The 27,264-nt window shown below is 46.1% G+C and overlaps 1 protein-coding gene across 2 annotated transcripts in view; it reads right to left on the reverse strand.

Moving 5' to 3' along the window:
• Positions 1-27,264, reverse strand: part of DAB2 (DAB adaptor protein 2) — a 67,154-nt gene that overhangs the window by 23,838 nt on the left and 16,052 nt on the right. For both annotated transcript variants that reach the window (XM_072135422.1, XM_072135429.1), the window contains exons 2-8: positions 9,414-9,603; positions 7,531-7,670; positions 7,345-7,443; positions 4,676-4,807; positions 4,427-4,510; positions 3,434-3,460; positions 1,074-1,127 (exon numbers count right to left, since the gene is read on the reverse strand). In XM_072135422.1, the coding sequence (XP_071991523.1) occupies positions 1,074-1,127; positions 3,434-3,460; positions 4,427-4,510; positions 4,676-4,807; positions 7,345-7,443; positions 7,531-7,670; positions 9,414-9,501 (624 nt within the window). In that variant the 5' untranslated portion in view covers positions 9,502-9,603. The remainder of the gene's footprint in view (positions 1-1,073; positions 1,128-3,433; positions 3,461-4,426; positions 4,511-4,675; positions 4,808-7,344; positions 7,444-7,530; positions 7,671-9,413; positions 9,604-27,264) is intronic.

The following is a 27,264-nucleotide window of genomic DNA, read 5'->3' on the forward strand; positions in this document are numbered from 1 at the left end:
CTACTGCTTGATGTCTTCTTCCAATTTGGCCAGGACTGCACCAGCCATGAGGTGAACCTCTTGCCTCAGGCAGCACCTCCTACAGAGAGATGGGGGGTGGCAAAAATATTAAGTGATATTTATTATATGCCAGCGCTTGTGATAGCCGTCACTTCAGGCGCAGCCGAGTACATCAAAAGATCAAAAGACTCTTGATGTATTCGGGTGGGGGTGGGGGGTTAACTTTTTAGGTTACTCACTACCTGTCTGGAGCTGGTGTTAAGAGAAAATAATCTCATGTGCTAGGTATAGGCTAGCAGTTGCGATTTTTTTGTGGTTTCTACGCCATTGTCTAGGCGCAGAAACCCTGATAATATCCCCTGATATGATGGGTGTGAGACACTGCATGGAGAACCCACCTGATATATTACTACAGGATGGGTCAGAGGGGGCGCCGTTCTATAGTGCACCTCAGGCAGCAGCACCCCTGACTTTGGCTTTATCCTAATTCTCCCGATTCGACTTCCTCCAGGTTATTGCTCCGTTTTTGATCATCTGCTTCGAGATTTTCACCTATAACTTAGGTTCCTATGTGGATCCCTAGAGGTGACTGTAGGAAGTGCAGCTATTATAGATAGAATGTGATGGGAGAACCGCTCTGCGTAGACCCAGGGACGTCTCCTATATCAATCCTATAAGAGGACCACCACACACAGCTTATACTATAGGGCACTGTGATATTACATAACCCCTTGTTGTCTGGATGAGCTTTCACACTCTACAATCCCTTCATGTCACTATTGCACTGTGCACTATGACACTTACCGACACATATTCAGCCTTAACAATCTTTGTTTTTGGTCTGACAAGGGAAGGAAAGATTGAGATTTAGTGAAGAGGAGGGGGAGGGGGGGGGCTGGTGTGTTCTCATGTATTATAGTAGTTCATATGGGGGGATCACAGTGATATTATAATACTATCCCCCACCGCAGAGTATAGGAGAAGATTATTATAATACGGAGGAGCTGCTCATATACATGAGAATCACTATACAGCATACACATGGAGGAAACCATCAGCAGGCGGCTACTTACTAATTTCATTTTGTCGACGTCATTGTCAATGCTGAGCAAAGCATCGCTTCCATTCTGTAAGAGACGACGCCGATGTTTAGATATAACATCCATAAGATACACGGCTGAGCAACTATGTCACTTGTATGTATTTAGCTCAGCAGTGTTGGAATATAATATAGGGCGGTTTGGGTGGTAGCCCAGGGGAACAAGCCTTCTATGGGGCCCATGGGCAACCAAACCACCCACCAAATGTTATACTCATGAAATCCTCAAATATCAGTTCCTGATCTCAATACACATGTACATAAGAGCCATTTCAGGACATTTGAAGGTCCTCCAAAGGTCCTGAAGCTGCAGATTGAAAGCAGGCAGAAAGGACACATCCTCCATTCCCCAAGAAGCTGATGAAGCATAGTACCAGATGTAGGAAGTGATTCCCGACTTGTAGGGACTATAATTTCCATACAGCCCAGGGCCCATCCGCCCATGTTACTCACTAAGTGAATCACTGCAGATGCTGCTGTAAGAACAGGATAATATGTATGTATCTTTCAATCCTTGCTCATTATTTCTACCTCCTCTTCCATCCGTTCTCCCCTGTTACCACCCTGATCACACATCCCATTGACACTCCATTGCACCACAGTCTAATTGTATCTGTGCAGATGCTGCTGTAATCACAGGATAACCTGTATATGTGTAACTCCTATTGTTTGCTCCCATTACAATTCCACCTGCAATTTACTTCCTTCATCCCCTATTAGTTCATGTGTTGTCACACATGTCTCTAACACTGGATCTGTGCAGATACTGCTGTAATCACAGGACAACTTGTTTTTTTTATTGGGTGCCCTGATAACATTTCTACCTCCTCTTCCATACTTTCTACCCTGTTAATTGTTTAATCACTCATCTCTCTGACAATGTACTAGGGCAGTGTAACTGAATATGCGCAGGTGCTGCTGTAATCACAGGACAACTTGCTTTTTATTGGGTGCCCTGATAACAATTCTACCTCCTCTTCCATTCTTTCTACTCGGTTACTTCTTTAATCACACATCCTTCTGACAATGCATTAGGACAGTGTAATTGAATCTGCGTAGATGCTGCTGTAAGCACAGGACAACTTGCATGAAAGTATCTCTTAATGCTTGCTGACATTACAATTCTACCTCCTCTTCCATGCTTTCTTTCCTTTTACTACTTCTGTAATCACACATCCCTTTGACACTGCTTGGAGACAGCTTAATTGTATCCATGCAGATTCTGCTGTAATAAAAGGACAACCTGTGTATTTGTAAGTCCTTTTATTAGCTTCTATTACAATTCTACCATATCCTATCTCGCTTCTCTCCCACTAGTCCGTGTGTTGCCTGATGTTGAATTAGTGCTGATGCTGCTGTAATCACAGGACACTATTAACTTTAAAAAATTACTCTCCAGTCTCAGAAATACCTTGTTTTTTGTATTAATGTATAAAATATATCCATTAGTCCATCTACTTTAATCCATTGCATATTTTGCTACCTGCCTCTTTGTCTTCTATTGAAACAGAGAGGAAGTAAATTACTGCAGTATCACAAGACTCATCCCGCTTTGTCCCAATGGGGGTCATTTACTAAGGGCCCGATTTGCGTTTTCCCGACGTGTTACCCGAATATTTCCGATTTGCGCAGATTTCCCCTGAATTGCCCCGGGATTTTGGTGCACGCGATCGGAAATGGGGGGGGGCGTGGCCGAACGAAAACCCGACGGAATCCGAAAAACCGCCGCAGTAAAAAAAAAAAAATGTGTCGCGGAGATTTACTTACCCGATCCATTCGCGATCCAGCAGCGTGTTCTCTGCGCTGGATTCGGGTCCGGCCGGGATTTATTAAGGTTGTTCCTCCGACGTCCACCAGGTGGCGCTGCTGCGCTGAAGTTTCCCGGAACGCACTGGATTACACCGAGCTGGGCTGAGTGATGGTAAGTGCAAGCTCCGCGACACATTTTTTTAAAAAAATGCAGCGGTTTTTCCGAATCCGTCAGGTTTTCGTTCGGCCACGCCCCCTGATTTCCGCCGCGTGCATGCCAGCGCCGATGCACCACAATCCGATCACATGCGCCAAAATCCCGGGGCAATTCAGGGGAAATCGGCGCAAATCAGAAATATTCGGGTAACACGTCGGGAAAGCGCGAATCGGGCCCTTAGTAAATGACCCCCATTGTCTCCATTAAATGAGTTTTAATTTTCAGGACACTGCCTCTGGATGAGCGCTCTATTCTAGTGTTGACAATTATTAACAACCTCATTGGCTACAAGACACTTCTATCCCTGATCATTTTGCTTACAATACAATTTAAAGGCACAGAAAAAATATATTTTTTTTTAACTTTACCTCGACCGGCTGGTTACCTTCTTCATTCTAGAGAAAAAAATACACAAATAAATAAATAATATATGAAGTATGATACAAAATAGAATTAGAATAATTTTCTTGTTACTGTGGGATGACTACGACTACAAAATTTGACAATGCATGACACTGTAACAGTCAGAAAATGTTTTTGTCCGAATATATAAATCAATGTTATTCCATCTGTGACCACTAGAGGGAGCCATACATTAATCTAGAATGAAGCAGGGTGAGAACTTTTGTTATCAAAAGACAATTTTTTTTAAATAAAAGAAATCTTTAAAAAAATACATATTGTAGGACATATCAGGTACAAGTACACTCGAGGAACTTCAGAAGAGTCCCAAAAATTGTTAGTAATATCTTGGTGATATTCCAGTTTTGTTTGTGTGAATGGGCTGAGCTGCAGTATCAGGTGTGGACACACTGCCCTGTGTGGTGCTCTGTCTGGATATACAAAAATGGGGGGGGCTGTGTTCTACTGAGGGGGGGAACCCAATCCCCTATGATTACTATTTATTCTAAGGATTGGCCATCACCTGAAAATTTTAGACAACACAACACTAGGAAACCCAGCAATAATCTCTAGAAGATCCAATAGGTGATTGATCTCCCTACAGCACCCCCACAGGAAATGTGAAGTATTACACAAATTATTACAGTGAACTGGTCACTGCCAGAGTTCCCACTGAAAGCACCAAAAAGGTTTAAACACAATATCAAAAATTAATCCAAAATCCAGCTCCCCCTGTCTGTGGGGTCGGCGATTTTTAACTCTATCATCTCCAGAGTGCACACCCACAATGATACCATGTAGTTTACATGTTCTGTGTATATCTGACATGTAGGTATATGTGGAATTAGCCCCTTCATTGCTCCAGATATACCAGAATTAACCCTTGCACCACCCTAGACCACCCAGGACGCTAGAACTGACGCACTATATGCGCTTTTCATCTGGGACACAGGACGCACCTTCTTCTTATCCTCATCTTCCTTCTTCTTTGTGTTATAGATGACCTGGAATAAATCCTTCAGATCCACAACCAGAGGCTCAGCCTGAGGACAAAGAGAAAACCTATAAAAGTAAGGAACGGAAACTGTACAGGATCCCTGACCTGACACAGATACAGATGTAGCAGAGCCGAGCTTGTCATGTAGTTTACACGTTACCATCGTTAGTAACTCTTATATTCCTATGACCCCGTGCACACCGTGCTGTACCTGCTGCGCTGTTTTAATGGCAAAGAACTGGTGCTGTCCTTCAGCTCCGCAGACATAGCCAAACGCTCGGTTGTCGGTCACATCTCGGGCAATGAAAGAAATCTTATTAACAGGATGTTCATGTTCGATGACCTGGAAAGTGATGACAGGGCAGAGTAAGGATTCTGTATATAGGAAGTCTAATCATCTTACTGCCCTCACACTGCTGTGCTCTGAGCTCTGTGAATTCAACTGTTCTGTAGTCCCTTCCCTTTGCTTGGAGTGATAGCTTAATACTGGCTGCAGAGAGCACAGAGCACAGCAGTGTGAGAACAAGCCCCTAGCACACTTGGAGAAGTCACAATCCTTGAACATAAATCCATATTTCACAGTCCTGCTGCTACTAACAACTAACACAATGGCATGATTGCACGTCTCTAAGAAGAGTACACTGGCTGCAGTGAGCATAGAGCACAGCAGTGTGAGGACACGTCCCTAGCGCACTTGTAGAAGCTACAATCCTGGAATATAAATCTATATTTCCCAGTCCTGCTGCTACTAACATACACAAATGTATTAGTATGCATCGCTACATGGATAATACTGAACACTGTTTGCAGAGAGTTCAGAGCACAGCAGTGTGTGGATACTGGCAGCAATCTGCAAGGTCAGTTATTGAATGTTGGTTACCCGCCTACCCACCAGGGATTATTTTTGGAGTATTTTTGTGGACGGGACCAGTAGGGTGGACACAATGTTATTTCTGTGTCCTGTAAAGATCGTGCGGCTGTTACTGGATTCTGAGTGAACTCCCCGCCGCCCCGAGCCGCCTCCTCACACCATCGCTCCAGGACATATTTAAACAGCTGGGGGTCATAAAAGTGCGTCACCCCCTGACGGCCGAGGCGTCCAGCCGCATCTACCGGGACGTTGTGTTCCAGATGACTAAGGCTTTGGTTGCGCAAGTGTTAGAATATTTCTGTTTAATTCTCACTTCATTTTTTTCCTCAAATATCTGTGAAAAAAAAATATCCAGAGCGGAATTTTCTGGACGTTACTCCTGATGGAATGTGGCCTGCTAGGAACGTCCCCATACATCTGCACCCTAAGTAACCCACTATAACCAGAACCTTAAATAACCCGCTATTACCTGCACCCTGAGTAACCTGCACCCTAAGTCACCCGCTGTAACCTGCACCCTAAGTAACCCACTATAACCAGCACCCTAAGTCACCCACTATAACCAGCACCCTATGTAATCCGCTATAACCAGCACCCTATGTAATCCGCTGTAACCTGCACCCTAAGTAACCCACTATAACCAGCACCCTAAGTCACCCACTATAACCAGCACCCTATGTAATCCGCTATAACCAGCACCCTATGTAATCCGCTATAACCAGAACCTTAAATAACCCGCTATTACCTGCACCCTGAGTAACCTGCACCCTAAGTAACCCGCTATAACCAGAACCTTAAATAATCCGCTATTACCTGCACCCTGAGTAACCTGCACCCTAAGTCACCCGCTGTAACCTGCACCCTAAGTAACCCACTATAACCTGCACCCTAAGTCACCCACTATAACCAGCACCCTATGTAATCCGCTATAACCAGCATCCTTTGTAATCCGCTATAACTTGCACCCTAAGTCACCCTCTGTAACCTGCACTCAAAGTTACCCACTATAACCTACACCCAAACTAATCCGCTATAACCTGCACCCTAAGTAATCCACTATAATAACCGGCACCCTGAGTAATCCACTATAACCGGCACCCTGAGTCCACCGCTATAACCTGCACCCTAAATAACCCACTGTAACCAGCACCCTAAGTAACTTGCACTAACCTGCACCCTAAGTACCCAGCTATAACCAGCATCCTTAGGCCCGTTCCACACTTGCGAGTGTGATGCGATGAACTCGCATCACACCCGCAACGCGAGCTGCCGGGAACGCACGGCCCGAATGCTGCACACCGGGAGTGAACTGACATGCTGAGTTCACTCCTGCGGTGCATCGTTCGGGTCGTGGGTTCCCGGCAGCATGCGTTGCGAGTGTGATGCGAGTTGGTCAACTGCTTGGTCAACCCTTGGTCAACTGCACCCTTGGTCAACTGCTATTACTTGCACCCTAAGTAACCTGCTATAACCTACACCCTATTTAACCTGCTATAACCTGCACCCCGCGATACCTGATATATCCTGCACCTTAAGTAACCTACTATAACCTGCAACTTTAGTAACCCTTTATAACCTGCTCCCTAAGAAACCTGCTGTAACCTGCAGCCTAAGTAACCCACTATAACCCACATTAACTTGCACCCTAAAAAACTAATATAACCTGCACCCTAAATAATCCTCAATTACCAGCACTCGAAGTAACCCACATTAACCTGCACCCTAAGTAACCCATTATTACCAGCACCCTAAGTAACCCATTATTACCAGCACCCTAAGTAAACCATTATTACCAGCACCATCAATAAATAATCTACACCCTTAGTTACTGGCTATAACTTGCACCCTGTGTAACACACTATAAACTATATATATAGTTTGTGTAACCCACTATATATGCACCCTAAGTAACCCGCTATGACCAGCACCCTAAGTAAACCAACACATTTGTGGCAAATTAACACTAATCCATTCTTATAGGTAAAGAAAAAAATTTTATAAAAACTTACGCCCGTTTTCTCGTCAATGATTTTAATTCCGGAAAGTGAAATGTTCACCCAGATCCGCTGCTTGTGTTGTCCCTGAGATCGAGCGGCGACTGCCATACCCTGCAAGATATCACGCCATATAGTGCTGTTACCGGGAGGGGGATACATTGCATTACTATAAAGTCTACCAGGGGGGGCAGCTCTTACCTTCAGCTTCATCATGGAGTCCTGGCTCATCTTATCTCCACGCGCCTCCGGAACATCATCGATCCCAATTAATTTGGCTTTATACCGTACTCCATCCCCTTTAAACCTGGCTAGAAGAAATTCATCGGTTTTCTCTGGACCTGGGGGAATAGCAGATGGTCAACTCCTTTCTCGAATGTGTGGAGGACTAGAACCCCCGACATGCCAGGGCTTGGAAATGTGGGGAATCTGCAGTATAATACCGCCATGCGTGTGAGGTAACCCAATACTCTGCACAGCATGGCGGCTCATTTCAGTGGTCACACCGGGTCCCTCATTCAGCACATTACATGGGAGCCAGATGTTTGTGGGCTCCAGGACACATGGCTTGGATTAACCAGAGAGGTTCTGTACTATGTTTGCTCCTTGACATGATCTTGAAGAAGCCTGGAGGTGGTGAGGATGTTCACCTGTCATAACACTGTCCTGCGGCTTCTCCTTCTGCTCGGCCTCATCCACCACCACAAACATCTGTTACATTTTCCGCTCGGCTTATAACTAGATGTCTGATGATCCTCTATTACACGGCAGGTCCAAAGACCTACTGCAGAGTTCCTCAACTGGAGGACAGTGGTCAGAAGCCAGACCAGCTGTCTAGATCCTTGAGAACTTCTTCATAGAAACACCAGAGGTGGCCAGTGTCTCCACCAGTGTAACTATGACATCGGACCTACTTCTGGAGCCAGGAACACAATGGGGCAGATTTATCAAGTGTCTGAAAGTCAGAATATTTCCAGTTGCCCATGGAAACCAATCACAGCTCAGCTTTCTTTTTACCAGTGCTCATGAATATTTTAAAGGGGAGCTGTGATTGGTTGCCATGGGCAACTGAAAATATTCTGACTTTCAGACACTTGATAAATCTGCCCCAATGTTCTGGTCGTAACAAACATGAGAAGCTTCTCCTGTAGGACAATGCCCAGTGTACAGGAACCAGGAACGCTGCTAGTGGACAGTGGTCAGAATCTGGACCTGTTGTCTAGATCCTTCCAAGTTCCACATAGAAGCTCCAGAACAGCGCAGTGTCTCCACCAGTATAACTATCACATCAGACCTATTACTGGGGCCAGGAACAAAAGATTCTGGTCCGAACAAACAGGAGGAGCTTCTCCAGTAAGAGAATACCTAGTGTTCAGGAAGCAGAAATGCTACTGGAAGACTGTGGTCAGAAGCTTCAAATCCAGATCCTTGAGACTTCCTGGGGTCTGAATAAAATCTCCAGTGATAAAACCTTCCTCCTACATTTGCCTTAAAGGGACCAACTCTTTATAGTCCTAAGTGTCAGCATTTAAAAGAATATATGGGGAACGTATGGGGAGGGACCTTTGCTGTGTGCTCTACTTCAGTTTGTGGTATAATGTCTTTGGAATTAGTCATGAGAACTTCGTCTCTTCTCAGTGAGCTGGATCATTATAAAGAGCCGGCTCTTCCAGCTCCTGAACTGCTCCCTATTTAATATAATTTAGGGAGACTCCCTTCAGGGGCGGAGTCACCCGTGAAGGGACGAGGGTTTACTGAGTTATTGGCTCCCTGCCCGGAGTCAGCTAGTACACAGAAAATATTTTATATAGAGAGGGAGGGGTCAGGGGGAGGAGCAGGAGAGCCCCCAATAAACGTCACATGTTCCGTCCTCCTGCTTGGCCCGAACCTCTTTAATGTAATTTTAAAGAAGTGGCTCACTGGACCAGCTCTCAGGCGGGAGCCGGCTTTCACCGTTGACTAAAAAAGAGCTGGCTCTGTGCCGGCTCGGTCCCGAACGACCCATTACTATTTGGAATGGACCCTTGTGGTCAGGAGAGTGTAGTAGGGGGCAGATGTATATTTTTTATACCACACTTTTGTACCTTTTTTCTTTTCCTTTTTGGTGGCCGGTTTGGCGGCTGGTGCCAGGTCTGTTGAAGTGCTGGTGCAGGATTCTACATCGGTAGACATGATTGGAGGCCGGCCTCACAATGTCAGTAACATTAAAAAAACGCAATGAACCAATTACAGAGGAACGTCCCCGAAGCTTTCAAAGAAAGGTCATAGTCACACCTGCAAGAGAGAAATAAGACCAAATTAAGGTTGGCAAATATTAAAGATCGCTCAGGATCTGACTACACAGGGTTTGTTTGTAGTCTGTTACCATGGAGACACATAGGTCGTTTTAGAAGCTATAAATAATAAATTGCAGGAGTTGTTTTTAATCGGTATGATACATAAAGTTGCTTATTGAGGCTTCTACATCATGGTGGAGACAAGGTAGGTCACCATGATATCTTTGTATAGTCCCTGCCCGGTCCAGGTTCAGAACGGCCATTAATTGATATGCCGTGTTATGGCGAGTGACATAATCTAATAATATAGTCTGCAGCGTAATCTCAGGATGACGCCATCTCTCTGATTTATTATAACAGCGCCCCAGGAAGGAGACGCATTTCTGTTCCTTGATGGAATCCTGTCTGGTTTTTATTAGTTCTCTGCTGAGCATCCGGATCTTATGAGGACGGGCAGAAATGTCATGTTTTATGAAATTAAGAAAGTGAAATTGAAATCTTAGCTATGAATTATGGAACATGTATAAGTCAGTGCCTAGAGGAGCAGATGTATGTAAAAGAGATGGGGCCCTATTATGTGCCGGAGTTTGGCCCCAAGAAGAGAAGGGTTTGATGCTTCTCTTTGACCCCTTGTTTCTTTACAATACGATTCCTCCGGACAGGGGAGTCCTGAACAGGTTCTCACTACCCAAGGTGCGGAACCAAGAAGAGCAGGTCCTACGTCCTAAAAGTCCCATAGCAAATCCACACCTAAAATAAGGGGCCATGTCACTTTATGGGGTCACCTGTCCATGGGTCCTGCATGCACAGCGCTGCACATTGGGTTATGGCTGAACTTGGTCCTGTAATTCACTCAATTCAGGTTGCAATACCAAATGCAGCCACAAGTAAATGTATTGCGCTGTACATGTTAGCCAAAAACTATAGCTGGGATCCTAACGGTGGCACCGCCAATGCCCATATGTGGGGCTGTATGTAAAAGAGATGGGGTCCTAGATCAAAGGAAACCCCTTTTATAGTGCAGGATTTGACCCCTGAGAGAAGAGGCTTTGATGTTTGGGGCTATTCTCCACCCCATGGTTTTCTTACAATGCAGTTCCTATGAACAGGACAGTCCTGGACAGGTTCTGCACCACGCATTGGGTTGTGGTTGAACCCGGTAGTGCAGCTCCTGGGTTTGAGTGCCACCCAGGTCAACATCTGCAAAGAGTTTGTATGTTCTCTCCGTGTTTGCGTGGGTTTCCTCCAGGTCACTGGTTTCCTCCCACACTCCAAACATACTGGTAGGCTGTTAAGATTGTCCCATTGGGGACAGGGACCAATTTGACAAGTTTTGTGCAGCGCTGCGTAATCTGTGTGCGCCATATAAATAAAGGATTATTATTATTATTATGAGGACCTTCCTGCAGTACCAAACACAACCACAACCCAGTGCATGGTGCTCTGCATGGTAAAAGAGCAATGCTGCCCCATAATTTGTCTGAGGTCCATAAGGTCGGACGACCACTCACCGGACATCCATGTCCTCATCCAAGATCTAACCTAAAGATTTGCATATTTCTTTTTCTTGGATTTTTGGAAGTGACGGAGCAGTGTTTTTGATTTTTGATGAGATTTCAGTTTTATTTCAAGAAATCATTTGGAAATTTTCTGGAATAAAGGTTTCCCGAAAATAAAAAAAACTATTATCCCCACACTTGGTAACAGGGATATAAAGAAGTCTCTACCAGAAGTGAATTACGGGAAGATGGACCCGGGAGACGGAGACTTCAGAGCAGCTGTCAGCCTTACATAACCCCCCACCTCCTCCGAAACACTCTGTACCCTCCAGCACCGTCTGCACAGGGACATAAGCTCCCGGCAAATCCAATATGAAGCTCCCAACAACCGTCAGAGAAAGTTTGTCAGCGTAAATGAGCAGAGAGTGAAGCCGATGATGGCTCCAGGGTCCGAGAAAATGATACTGATCGTGATAAGTGATAACCCTCTCAGCACTTAAAGGGGAAGTCCAACCATTGAAAGGTATGGCACCTTCAGAGGCTGATATAAAGTCACATGACTATATAAGTCAGTCATGTGCACCAATCACTGACAGACCTGACAGGCCTGCTGGCCGCCATAACTGAGCCCCACAGCCCGCTAGGATTATATGTATGACAGCGAGTCCGGTAGTTAGAGCGCATGTCCAGTACATATACTGTGAGTTACAGGTCTGGAGCAGAACAAGTACTGAAGGAGAGATGTGAGGGGGGGCCACAGGTCCTGGTGTGTCTGCTCCATCAACAGCCACATTGCTACACCCTGAGCTAACAAACTACAGCCCCAGGGTGCCCCCATTTCCACTCATGTACCTTGATGTACCCCTTATTATGTACCTCCAATGTATATCCCATGCGCCCCCAGTGTACTCGTCATGTACCCCCCAGTGTAATCATCATATACTCCTGGTGTACCTCTCATATACCTGACATATACTCCCAGTGTACACCCATATAATCCCAGTGTCCTAATTATCTACCCCTCATATACTCCCATTGTGCCCCTAATGCATTCTCAGCTTACCCCTCATGTACCCCCACTATTCCCCTTTTGTACGCCCTCAGTGTACCCCTCATATACTCAGTGTACCCCTCATATACTCAGTGTGCCCCTCATGCACCCCTCATATACTCCCAGTGTGGCTTTCATTTACATCCACTGTACCCCTAATGTACCTCAAGTGTATACCTCATGTAACCCTCATATACTACCAGTGTGCCCCTCATATACCCCTCTTATACTCCCACTGTACTCATTTACCCCTACTCCTCATGTACCCCCCAGTCCTCATGTACACTAATTGTGCCCCTATGTACCACTGTGTGCTTTTCATGTACCCCTAGTGTACCCACCATGCACCCCTTATGTACTGCCAGTGTATACCCACCATGCACCCCTTATGTACTGCCAGTGTATACCCACCATGCACCCCTTATGTACTGCCAGTGTATACCCACCATGCACCCCTTATGTACTGCCAGTGTATACCCACCATGCAGCCCTTATGTACTGCCAGTGTACCCACCATACACCCCTTATGTACTGCCAGTGTGTACCCACCATGCACCCCTTATGTACTGCCAGTGTACCCACCATGCACCCCTTATGTACTTCCAGTGTATACCCACCATGCACCCCTTATGTACTGCCAGTGTATACCGACCATGCACCCCTTATGTACTGCCAGTGTATCCACCATGCACCCCTTATGTACTGCCAGTGTATCCACCATGCACCCCTTATGTACTGCCAGTGTATCCACCATGCACCCCTTATGTACTGCCAGTGTACCCACCATGTACCCCTTATGTACTGCCAGTGTATACCCACCATGCACCCCTTATGTACTGCCAGTGTATACCCACCATGCACCCCTTATGTACTGCCAGTGTACCCACCATGCACCCCTTATGTACTGCCAGTGTATACCCACCATGCACCCCTTATGTACTGCCAGTGTACCCACCATGCACCCCTTATGTACTGCCAGTGTATACCCACCATGCACCCCTTATGTACTGCCAGTGTATACCCACCATGCACCCCTTATGTACTGCCAGTGTATACCCACCATGCACCCCTTATGTACTGCCAGTGTACCCACCATGCACCCCTTATGTACTGCCAGTGTATACTCACCATGCACCCCTTATGTACTGCCAGTGTACCCACCATGCACCCCTTATGTACTGCCAGTGTATCCACCATGCACCCCTTATGTACTGCCAGTGTATCCACCATGCACCCCTTATGTACTGCCAGTGTACCCACCATGCACCCCTTATGTACTGCCAGTGTATACTCACCATGCACCCCTTATGTACTGCCAGTGTACCCACCATGCACCCCTTATGTACTGCCAGTGTATACCCACCATGCACCCCTTATGTACTGCCAGTGTATACCCACCATGCACCCCTTATGTACTGCCAGTGTATCCACCATGCACCCCTTATGTACTGCCAATGTATCCACCATGCACCCCTTATGTACTGCCAATGTATCCACCATGCACCCCTTATGTACTGCCAGTGTATACCCACCATGCACCCCTTATGTACTGCCAATGTATCCACCATGCACCCCTTATGTACTGCCAGTGTATACCCACCATGCACCCCTTATGTACTGCCAGTGTATACCCACCATGCACCCCTTATGTACTGCCAGTGTATACCCACCATGCACCCCTTATGTACTGCCAGTGTACCCACCATGCACCCCTTATGTACTGCCAGTGTATACTCACCATGCACCCCTTATGTACTGCCAGTGTACCCACCATGCACCCCTTATGTACTGCCAGTGTATACTCACCATGCACCCCTTATGTACTGCCAGTGTACCCACCATGCACCCCTTATGTACTGCCAGTGTATCCACCATGCACCCCTTATGTACTGCCAGTGTATCCACCATGCACCCCTTATGTACTGCCAGTGTACCCACCATGCACCCCTTATGTACTGCCAGTGTATACTCACCATGCACCCCTTATGTACTGCCAGTGTACCCACCATGCACCCCTTATGTACTGCCAGTGTATACTCACCATGCACCCCTTATGTACTGCCAGTGTATCCACCATGCACCCCTTATGTACTGCCAATGTATCCACCATGCACCCCTTATGTACTGCCAGTGTACCCACCATGCAGCCCTTATGTACTGCCAGTGTATACCCACCATGCACCCCTTATGTACTGCCAGTGTATACCCACCATGCACCCCTTATGTACTGCCAATGTATCCACCATGCACCCCTTATGTACTGCCAGTGTACCCACCATGCACCCCTTATGTACTGCCAGTGTACCCACCATGCACCCCTTATGTACTGCCAATGTATCCACCATGCACCCCTTATGTACTGCCAGTGTACCCACCATGCACCCCTTATGTACTGCCAGTGTACCCACCATGCACCCCTTATGTACTGCCAGTGTACCCACCATGACCCTCAGTGTTCCCTCCAGCGTACCTCTCATGTACTCTTCATGTACCCCCGGATTATCCCATATTAACCCCCATTATACTCTTCATGTACCCCCACTTCTGTGAAGGATTATTTTATCTGATTAAAGATTTCTAAAAATAATATATTACTGATAAAATATGGAATAAATGTAAAATAAGGTAACGCCATATAAAAAAGGACAAAACGGTTGATTGTTTTCAGCCTCTGCTAATGCCCTGATAATGCTGCGCTGTTTCCATTGGCAGTGACCCCAGAGCAGGATCATCTTCTGTTTTCCTACATGTTTCTGTTCTGCTGACATCACGCTTTATGCTGGCTGCAGGGCGTTTTCATTCACTATTTTACTGCCAAAATCCAGAAGGATTCAATGTGAGTCTCCACCCTTCAACGTGATGTTGTTTTAAGCCTCGAAATCCTGCACTGATTCATTTCATAAAAAATCAGAGCTCAATGTTTTCTTTATATATATATATAGAGTAGATATATCATTACATGGGATTCTCTCTTCCCGCAGTCACCACTAGGAGGAGCTCCTGTGCTCACTGTATACTGTATATACAGTGACTACGTGGGGGGGAGGGGTGTATACTGCCTGATTATAGAATTATATGTATAAACAGTCTGCAGTAAGATCCTGAGCTCCCCCTAGTGGTCACTTTTTTCTCTAGTGCTCAGTCACATAAGGGATCCTTCAAACAGTTTAGACTCCACTATCATCCACATACTTTCCTGACCCTTTCTCAGACTCCTCTATCTTCCTCCAACCTCCTCTGTGCTCCTCCAGAATCCTCTCTCCTCTCCAGAATCCTCTGTCCCCCTCCAGAATCCTCTGTCCCCCTCCAGAATCCTCTGTCCTCCTCCAGAATCCTCTGTCCTCCTCCAGAATCCTCTGTCCTCTCCAGAATCCTCTGTCCTCCTCCAGAATCCTGTCCTCCTCCAGAATCATCTGTCCTCTTCAGACTCCTCTGTTCCCCACCAGACTCATCTGTCCTCTCCAGACTCCTCTGCCCTCCTCCAGCATCCTCTGTCCTCTCCAGACTCCTCTGCCCCCCTCCAGACTCCTCTGCCCTCCTCCGGAATCCTCTGTCCTCCTCCAGAATACTCTGTCCTCCTCCAGAATACTCTGACCTCTCCAGACTCCTCTGTCCTCTCCAGACTCCTCTGTCCTCCTCCAGACTCCTCTGTCCTCTCCAGACTCCTCTGTCCTCCTCCAGACTCCTCTGTCCTCCTCCAGAATCCTCTGTCCTCTTCGGAATCCTCTGTCCTCTTCAGAATCCTCTGTCCTCTCCAGACTCCTCTGTCCTCCTCCAGAATCCTCTGTCCTCCTCCAGAATCCTCTGTCCTCCTCCAGAATCCTCTGTCCTCCTCCAGACTCCTCGGTCTTTCTGTCCCACTTAGTAAATTTTATATCTCTCCAGGATCCTATGTTCCCTACAGTCCACTTCATGACAACAACAAATTTCTCTGTTTTTCTGCATACTATTCTTTTCCTCAATACTTCTCCATTCCCTTTCAAACTCATCTGATACCCTCTGAATTGCTCCGACCCCTCCAGACTCCTCTGACTCTTCTACATCACTTTGTCCCCATAAAACCCCCTGTAGCAGTCACATATCTTACAAGGGAACACATAAACAGGAATATGTGGAAATCCACCATGCTGCTCCTATTTTTCCCGGCAGGAGAGGTTCAAAAGATCACAATGAATCTGTGTTTCCTGTGGAAATTGTCGGGTTTGGCCAAACAACCCCTCTTAGACAATGTCCTGATGCAGCAAGGAACACAGCCGGTGCTGGTATCAGGACTACAAGCAGCTGTCACTGATTTAGATACAACTCTCCATATCCCCTGCATAGAATAAGACCTACATGATAAAATTCAGCCAAAAGTGTAGCCACCACTAGGGGGAGTTAAAGAGCTCACTGCAGACTACATTATAGAGTTCTTTGTTTAGAAGCTTCTGAGCTCCCCCTAGTGGTGCCTGCAGTAGAGAACAAGTTTCCATACTGTCTATATGTCTATTCATGAGATTTGGAGCTTTGTATCAGATAATCCAAACACCACTACATGCCTAAAATACTGTGCACTCAGCAAATCATGTCAATGAATTCATGTCATGTCCAAAAACATGTTACTTTTGAACAGAATGTGATAAGTTTACGAGGGTCATGTCCGTGTCAGCTCCATCCTGGACATTTCCTGCAGCTATTTGTACCAGAAAGGAAGAGTGCTCCGAGCTGGAGGGAAGCGAGTTTCCTCTGTGAATGGAAAGTTAGTGCGAGGTCTTGGAGCGATGATAGCGAGGGGTGGGGGTGGGGAAGTGGGGACCATAAACTGGACACTGCCATAGTAAACACAAGTTCTTTGCACCCTAGAACCTCATGTTGGTTCCACTAGATTTTGTATTTAGAAGTTTTTTATACAATATCACTGTTTTCCAGAAAAAAAATGACAAGTCCCTCTACATATTGCACAAGGATCTACCTTGATCTACCAACTCCTGGGCCCCCAGTCCAAAGCCTGTGACACTCTTACCTGCTATAGTGTGCACCCCGGCCCCATAATACCAGGACCCTGGGGAACTACTGCCAGAAGGATATTGTTTTACACCCACCACCTCACTTTCATAATCACCTAATTGCAAGTAATTGAAGTGAATGAGTTGCACTACCAAGCATAGCCACTATACAACGTATGGCGCTGTGCAAGGTAAGTAGCAACAAGAACACAACACTTGACAGAATGCTGTGGTCTCTGAATAGATGAAACTAAAATACCCCTTTAAGTTACATATCAATATCAGGTAAATCCATAGTCCCTAATATTTGGGTAAAATCAGTCCAGGCTAGTTGGATACTGCCTGATATATTGTATTGTTGAAGGAGATAAGCAGTGCCAACTGTATCCGGTAGCTGCTTATCTCCCTTGTTCAGAGATGGTCACAAGTCACTGGGGCTCAATTACTAAGGGTCCGAACGCCGGTTTTCCAAATATTTCCGTTTTGCGGCGAATTGCCCTGGGATTTTGGCGCACGCGATCGGATTTCGATGCATCGCGCCGGCTTCCACGCAACAGAAATCGGGGGGGGCGTGGCCGTTGGACAACCTGACGGATTTGGAAAAACCGTGGAATTTAAAAACCTATTTGTGTAACAAGATCACACACTTACATGGACCGGGAAGAAGATGGTGAACTCCGGGGACCTCGGCGCAGCAGCGACACATGCAGGATATCGGGCGCACGGACCTTAGTGAATCCCGGCAGACCCGAATCCTTGTCGGACAACGCGCCGCGGGATTGCGACTGGACCGGGTAAGTAAATGTGCCCCACTATGTTGCCAAGGCTTAAAGGGAGTCTCCCAGCTTCCAAATCATTCTACAAGTTAAAACCGTACCCTATATAGCACATTGTAGGTTTCCCAGGTATGTCCTGTTCCCCAACGATCCCAAAAATCATTTTTACCTTCATGAAAATAAAGTTCTTGGTGTACTGGGTGTGGGATTTTGACTTCTTTCTGCTACATAATTTAATGGATATGTCAATATAAGAGTAAAAGATGGTGAATTGTGCTGATGAGAAGCATAAAGAGAGAAACAAAGGTGCAACAAAAGGAATGGCTCCGCCCACAGAGCCGGACATACAGGACATCACCAGGACATAGAGATTAAAATGTCATTTACTCTAAAATGAAGGATCTCAGGAAAACAGGGAAGCTCTTTCTGGGAAGCTTAGAAAGTGTCCTATACAATGGTGCTTATACTTGGGAGATGATTCAGGAGCAGGTAGACTCCCTTTAAGGGAGAGATGCAATAATAAGCAGCACCAATACAGCTTGATAGCCCCTTATCTTCCCTCTGCAACGCAGCCAGGAATATGATTCCATCCTTAGCCTATGATCATCAGATAAATGACGTCTAAGATCTGGCAGCGGCGGTGCTGACGGTACACAATCCGGTCTACCACCATGCTAGCAGCGGGCAGATAACAGCCCGCTCAGCATTTTCCACATTTCCCCAGAATATCTGTCATTTCTAAACATCAAGCACATCCTGAATTCCCTCTTCAAGCATATCTGGGAAATAAGATCAGATGACACAGCAGCCCCCTCCTGATATTACTGAGAGGATACAGCAGCCCCCTCCTGATATTACTGAGAGGATACAACAGCCCCCTCCTGATATTACTGAGAGGATACAGCAGCCCCCTCCTGATATTACTGAGAGGATACAGCAGTCCCCTCCTGACATTACTGAGAGGATACAGCAGCCCCCTCCTGATATTACTGAGAGGATACAGCAGCCCCCTCCTGATATTATTACTGAGAGGATACAGCAGCCCCCTCCTGATATTACTGAGAGGATACAGCAGCCCCCTCCTGACATTACTGAGAGGATACAGCAGCCCCCTCCTGATATTACTGAGAGGATACAGCAGCCCCCTCCTGATATTATTACTGAGAGGATACAGCAGCCCCCTCCTGATATTACTGAGAGGATACAGCAGCCCCCTCCTGACATTACTGAGAGGATGCAGCAGCCCCCTCCTGATATTACTGAGAGGATACAGCAGCCCCCTCCTGACATTACTGAGAGGATACAGCAGCCCCCTCCTGATATTACTGAGAGGATACAGCAGCCCCCTCCTGATATTACTGAGAGGATACAGCAGCCCCCTCCTGACATTACTGAGAGGATACAGCAGCCCCCTCCTGATATTACTGAGAGGATGCAGCAGCCCCCTCCTGATATTACTGAGAGGATACAGCAGCCCCCTCCTGACATTACTGAGAGGATACAGCAGCCCCCTCCTGATATTACTGAGAGGATACAGCAGCCCCCTCCTGATATTACTGAGAGGATACGGCAGCCCCCTCCTGATATTACTGAGAGGATACGGCAGCCCCCTCCTGATATTACTGAGAGGATACAGCAGCCCCCTCCTGATATTACTGAGAGGATACAGCAGCCCCCTCCTGACATTACTGAGAGGATACAGCAGCCCCCTCCTGATATTACTGAGAGGATACGGCAGCCCCCTCCTGATATTACTGAGAGGATACGGCAGCCCCCTCCTGACATTCCTGAGAGGATACAGCAGCCACCTCCTGACATTACTGAGAGGATACAGCAGCCCCCTCCTGACATTACTGAGAGGATACAGCAGCCCCCTCCTGACATTACTGAGAGGATACAGCAGCCCCCTCCTGACATTACTGAGAGGATACAGCAGCCCCCTCCTGATATTACTGAGAGGATACAGCAGCCACCTCCTGACATTACTGAGAGGATACAGCAGCCCCCTCCTGACATTACTGAGAGGATACAGCAGCCCCCTCCTGACATTACTGAGAGGATACAGCAGCCAACTCCTGACATTACTGAGAGGATACAGCAGCCCCCTCCTGATATTACTGAGAGGATACGGCAGCCCCCTCCTGATATTACTGAGAGGATACAGCAGCCCCCTCCTGACATTACTGAGAGGATACAGCAGCCCCCTCCTGACATTACTGAGAGGATGCAGCAGCCCCCTCCTGATATTACTGAGAGGATACAGCAGCCCCCTACTGACATTACTGAGAGGATACAGCAGCCCCCTCCTGATATTACTGAGAGGATACAGCAGCCCCCTCCTGACATTACTGAGAGGATACAGCAGCCCCCTCCTGATATTACTGAGAGGATGCAGCAGCCCCCTCCTGACATTACTGAGAGGATACAGCAGCCCCCTCCTGACATTACTGAGAGGATACAGCAGCCCCCTCCTGATATTACTAAGAGGATACGGCAGCCCCCTCCTGATATTACTGAGAGGATACAGCAGCCCCCTCCTGATATTACTAAGAGGATACAGCAGCCCCCTCCTGACATTACTGAGAGGATACAGCAGCCCCCTCCTGACATTACTGAGAGGATACAGCAGCCCCCTCCTGATATTACTGAGAGGATACGGCAGCCCCCTCCTGACATTCCTGAGAGGATACAGCAGCCACCTCCTGAAATTACTGAGAGGATACAGCAGCCCCCTCCTGACATTACTGAGAGGATACAGCAGCCCCCTCCTGACATTACTGAGAGGATACAGCAGCCCCCTCCTGACATTACTGAGAGGATACAGCAGCCCCCTCCTGATATTACTGAGAGGATACAGCAGCCCCCTCCTGATATTACTGAGAGGATACAGCAGCCCCCTCCTGATATTACTGAGAGGATACAGCAGCCCCCTCCTGATATTACTGAGAGGATACAGCAGCCCCCTCCTGACATTACTGAGAGGATACAGCAGGCCCTCCTGACATTACTGAGAGGACACAGCAGCCCCCTCCTGACATTACTGAGAGGATACAGCAGCCCCCTCCTGACATTACTGAGAGGATACAGCAGCCCCCTCCTGATATTACTGAGAGGATACAGCAGCCCCCTCCTGACATTACTGAGAGGATACAGCAGCCCCCTCCTGACATTACTGAGAGGATACAGCAGCCCCCTCCTGATATTACTGAGAGGATACAGCAGCCCCCTCCTGATATTACTGAGAGGATACAGCAGCCCCCTCCTGACATTACTGAGAGGATACAGCAGGCCCTCCTGACATTACTGAGAGGATACAGCAGGCCCTCCTGACATTACTGAGAGGATACAGCAGCCCCCTCCTGACATTACTGAGAGGATACAGCAGCCCCCTCCTGATATTACTGAGAGGATACAGCAGCCCCCTCCTGACATTACTGAGAGGATACAGTAGCCCCCTCCTGATATTACTGAGAGGATACAGCAGCCCCCTCCTGACATTACTGAGAGGATACAGTAGCCCCCTCCTGATATTACTGAGAGGATACAGCAGCCCCCTCCTGACATTACTGAGAGGATACAGCAGCCCCCACCTGACATTACTGAGAGGATACAGCAGCCCCCTCCTGACATTACTGAGAGGATACAGCAGCCCCCTCCTGATATTACTGAGAGGATACAGCAGCCCCCTCCTGATATTACTGAGAGGATACAGCAGCCCCCTCCTGACATTACTGAGAGGATACAGCAGCCCCCTCCTGACATTACTGAGAGGATACAGCAGCCACCTCCTGATATTACTGAGAGGATACAGCAGCCCCCTCCTTTCACTATGTATTCTGGCAGATGTTTAGTCATGGTCAGTCGGCCGCGTCCACAACCTCCAGGGCTCAGCAAAAGTCCCACAGAAATGTCACATATTAACCCAATAAGTGACCAGTGACAGGACTGGGGATCACTGGGTTGGATCTTTGGGTTGCCTCCAACTTTGCAGAGTCGTCACTTTTATTGGTTATAGTAACAAACTGTGGTCAATGAATTGTATCACTGCAATCCCCCCATTGTATCCCCCCACTTCAGGCTCTAAAAGGGGCGCAAGCAGGGTCCTGAAGATGTAGCAGAGATGGAGGTATAGGACTGAAAACCAAATCAGCACTGCTACATCATCAAATCAACTAAAGGCCTCATAAGGGTTAATAGAGGGAGGGGCTGGACTACAATTTATCTATGTAGTAAATGAGTGGTGAATTACTGGGACCCCCTCTTATCTCGAGGGAATATATATTGAGATCTGATGTCATGCATATTGAAGGGCCTGGGGTCTGCTACTTGTTCTGGGGTCTCATATTAATATAATAGTTTGGTCTGGGGTCAGATATTTCGAGTCTACTATATACTGAGATCTGCTCTGTGGCGTGTATATTGAAGGGTCTGGGGTCTCGTATGAATAATGGGGTTTGTGTTGTGTTATATACAGGGGGCTGTAATTTGTAGGGGAGTTGTGTTTGCTGGCAAATTCTTATAGTGTACAACCAATAACAATGTCAGCTCTGCTACATCAGTAAGGGCTGAGCTGGTACAGGAATGGCTATGATTAACCCTTTTGTATAATCGTTGGTAATAGATGAAAATGGAAAGAAGACTTCTCCGTCCCATTAAATAGGGGGGGGGGGGTCGGCACATATTCTAGATTAGTCCATACTGTAATACAATGCACTGCTATTCCTGCTGCGTTCCTTCATACACTGACCTTCTGTCCATGAGGAATGTACTGCACAGAGCTGCACAAATACAGCCCTATGTGCTGCCTGACCTGCATGGACATGGAGGGGTTAATCATTCATTATATATAAGAAGTAGTCAGGATGATTACAGTGGTGGGGTTCTGCTGCAATGGATCAGGAGGAACTGGGGGCACACGGCCACTATTATATGGATCCCTACAATATAAACAGCATGGTAAATACTGGTGGAGCAGAATATCCCTGTACTGTGACATCACTGTGTGTATTATCCCTGTACTGTGACATCACTGTGTGTATTATCTCTGTACTGTGACATCACTATGTGTATTATCCCTGTACTGTGACATCACTGTGTATATTATCCCTGTACTGTGACATCACTATGTGTATTATCCCTGTACTGTGACATCACTATGTGTATTATCCCTGTACTGTGACATCACTGTGTGTATTATCTCTGTACTGTGACATCACTATGTGTATTATCCCTGTACTGTGACATCACTGTGTGTATTATCTCTGCACTGTGACATCACTATGTGTATTATCCCTGTACTGTGACATCACTGTGTGTATTATCTCTGTACTGTGACATCACTATGTGTATTATCCCTGTACTGTGACATCACTGTGTGTATTATCCCTGCACTGTGACATCACTATGTGTATTATCTCTGTACTGTGACATCACTATGTGTATTATTCCTGTACTGTGACATCACTGTGTGTATTATCCCTGTACTGTGACATCACTGTGTGTATTATCCATGTACTGTGACATCACGGTGTGTAGTATCCCTGTACTGTGACATCACTGTGTGTATTATCCCTGTACTGTGACATCACTGTGTGTATTATCTCTGTACTGTGACATCACTGTGTGTATTATCCCTGTGACATCACTGTGTGTATTATCTCTGTACTGTGACATCACTGTGTGTATTATCCCTGTACTGTGACATCACTGTGTGTATTATCCATGTACTGTGCCATCACTGTGTGTATTATCCCTGTACTGTGACATCACTGCGTGTATTATCCCTGTACTGTGACATCACTGTGTGTATTATCTCTGTACTGTGACATCACTGTGTGTATTATCTCTGTACTGTGGCATCACTGTGTGTATTATCCCTGTACTGTGACATCACTGTGTGTATTATCCCTGTAATGTGACATCACTGTGTGTATTATCCTTGTACTGTGACATCACTGCGTGTATTATCTCTGTACTGTGACATCACTGTGTGTATTATCCCTGCACTGTGACATCACTATGTGTATTATCCCTGTACTGTGACATCACTGTGTGTATTATCCCTGTACTGTGACATCAGTGTGTGTATTATCTCTGTACTGTGACATCACTGTGTGTATTATCCCTGTGACATCACTGTGTGTATTATCTCTGTACTGTGACATCACTGTGTGTATTATCTCTGTACTGTGACATCACTGTGTGTATTATTCCTGTACTGTGACATCACTGTGTGTATTATCCCTGTACTGTGACATCACTGTGTGTATTATCCATGTACTGTGACGTCACTGTGTGTATTATCCCTGTACTGTGACATCACTGTGTGTATTATCCCTGTACTGCGACATCACTGTGTGTATTATCCCTGTACTGTGACATCACTGTGTGTATTATCTCTGTACTGTGACATCACTGTGTGTATTATCTCTGTACTGTGGCATCACTGTGTGTATTATCCCTGTACTGTGACATCACTGTGTGTATTATCCATGTACTGTGACATCACTGTGTGTAGTATCCCTGTACTGTGACATCACTGTGTGTATTATCCCTGCACTGTGACATCACTATGTGTATTATCCATGTACTGTGACATCACTGTGCGTATTATCCCTGTACTGTGACATCACTGTGTGTATTATCTCTGTACTGTGACATCACTGTGTGTATTATCCCTGTGACATCACTGTGTGTATTATCTCTGTACTGTGACATCACTGTGTGTATTATCTCTCTACTGTGACATCACTGTGTGTATTATTCCTGTACTGTGACATCACTGTGTGTATTATCCCTGTACTGTGACATCACTGTGTGTATTATCCATGTACTGTGACGTCACTGTGTGTATTATCCCTGTACTGTGACATCACTGTGTGTATTATCCCTGTACTGCGACATCACTGTGTGTATTATCCCTGTACTGTGACATCACTGTGTGTATTATCTCTGTACTGTGACATCACTGTGTGTATTATCTCTGTACTGTGGCATCACTGTGTGTATTATCCCTGTACTGTGACATCACTGTGTGTATTATCCCTGTAATGTGACATCACTGTGTGTATTATCCTTGTACTGTGACATCACTGCGTGTATTATCTCTGTACTGTGACATCACTGTGTGTATTATCCCTGCACTGTGACATCACTATGTGTATTATCCCTGTACTGTGACATCACTGTGTGTATTATCCCTGTACTGTGACATCACTGTGTGTATTATCTCTGTACTGTGACATCACTGTGTGTATTATCCCTGTGACATCACTGTGTGTATTATCTCTGTACTGTGACATCACTGTGTGTATTATCTCTGTACTGTGACATCACTGTGTGTATTATTCCTGTACTGTGACATCACTGTGTGTATTATCCCTGTACTGTGACATCACTGTGTGTATTATCCATGTACTGTGACGTCACTGTGTGTATTATCCCTGTACTGTGACATCACTGTGTGTATTATCCCTGTACTGCGACATCACTGTGTGTATTATCCCTGTACTGTGACATCACTGTGTGTATTATCTCTGTACTGTGACATCACTGTGTGTATTATCTCTGTACTGTGGCATCACTGTGTGTATTATCCCTGTACTGTGACATCACTGTGTGTATTATCCCTGTAATGTGACATCACTGTGTGTATTATCCCTGTACTGTGACATCACTGTGTGTATTATCTCTGTACTGTGACATCACTGTGTGTATTATCCTTGTACTGCGACATCACTGTGTGTATTATCTCTGTACTGTGACATCACTGTGTGTATTATCCTCGTACTGTGACATCACTGTGTGTATTATCCCTGTACTGTGACATCACTGTGTGTATGATCCCTGCACTATGACATCACTGTGTGTATTATCTCTGTACTGTGCCATCACTGTGTGTATTATCCCTGTACTGGGACATCACTGTGTGTATTATTTTTGTACTGCGACATCACTGTGTGTATTATCCCTGTACTGTGACATCACTGTGTGTATTATCCCTGTACTGTGCCATCACTGTGTGTATTATCCCTGTACTGTGACATCACTGTGTGTATTATCCCTGTACTGTGACATCACTGTGTGTATTATCCCTGTACTGGGACATCACTGTGTGTATTATCCTTGTACTGCGACATCACTGTGTGTATTATCCCTGTACTGTGACATCACTGTGTGTATTATCCCTGTACTGTGACATCACTGTGTGTATTATCCTTGTACTGCGACATCACTGTGTGTATTATCCCTGTACTGTGACATCACTGTGTGTATGATCCCTGCACTATGACATCACTGTGTGTATTATCTCTGTACTGTGCCATCACTGTGTGTATTATCCCTGTACTGGGACATCACTGTGTGTATTATCCCTGCACTGTGACATCACTGTGTGTATTATCCCTGTACTGTGACATCACTGTGTGTATTATCCCTGTACTGGGACATCACTGTGTGTATTATCCCTGTACTGTGACATCACTGTGTGTATTATCCTTGTACTGCGACATCAATGTGTGTATTATCCCTGTACTGTGACATCACTGTGTGTATTATCCCTGTACTGTGCCATCACTGTGTGTATTATCCCTGTACTGTGACATCACTGTGTGTATTATCCTGTACTGTGACATCACTGTGTGTATTATCCCTGTACTGTGACATCACTGTGTGTATTATCCCTGTACTGGGACATCACTGTGTGTATTATCCTTGTACTGCGACATCACTGTGTGTATTATCCCTGTACTGTGACATCACTGTGTGTATTATCCCTGTACTGTGACATCACTGTGTGTATTATCCTTGTACTGCGACATCACTGTGTGTATTATCCCTGTACTGTGACATCACTGTGTGTATGATCCCTGCACTATGACATCACTGTGTGTATTATCTCTGTACTGTGCCATCACTGTGTGTATTATCCCTGTACTGGGACATCACTGTGTGTATTATCCCTGCACTGTGACATCACTGTGTGTATTATCCCTGTACTGTGACATCACTGTGTGTATTATCCCTGTACTGTGACATCACTGTGTGTATTATCCATGTACTGTGACATCACTGTGTGTATTATCTCTGCACTGTGACATCACTGTGTGTATGATCCCTGTACTGTGACATCACTGTGTGTATTATCCCTGTACTGTGACATCACTGTGTGTATTATCCATGTACTGTGACATAACTTGTTTAAATATTGTAATATTAGTCCTTACGCCCTTGATGAGAGCAAATAGGTGTGAAGGATATCTGGCAGTGCACTAATAATAATCTAGGTGGAGTTCCTCCTCAGGTCGTGTGTGTGCTAGGATTTGAGGAGCTGAGAGTGAGAACTTGTGA

The sequence above is a fragment of the Engystomops pustulosus genome, chromosome 1 (genome assembly GCF_040894005.1).
Source record: "Engystomops pustulosus chromosome 1, aEngPut4.maternal, whole genome shotgun sequence".
Classification (NCBI taxonomy): domain Eukaryota; kingdom Metazoa; phylum Chordata; class Amphibia; order Anura; family Leptodactylidae; genus Engystomops; species Engystomops pustulosus.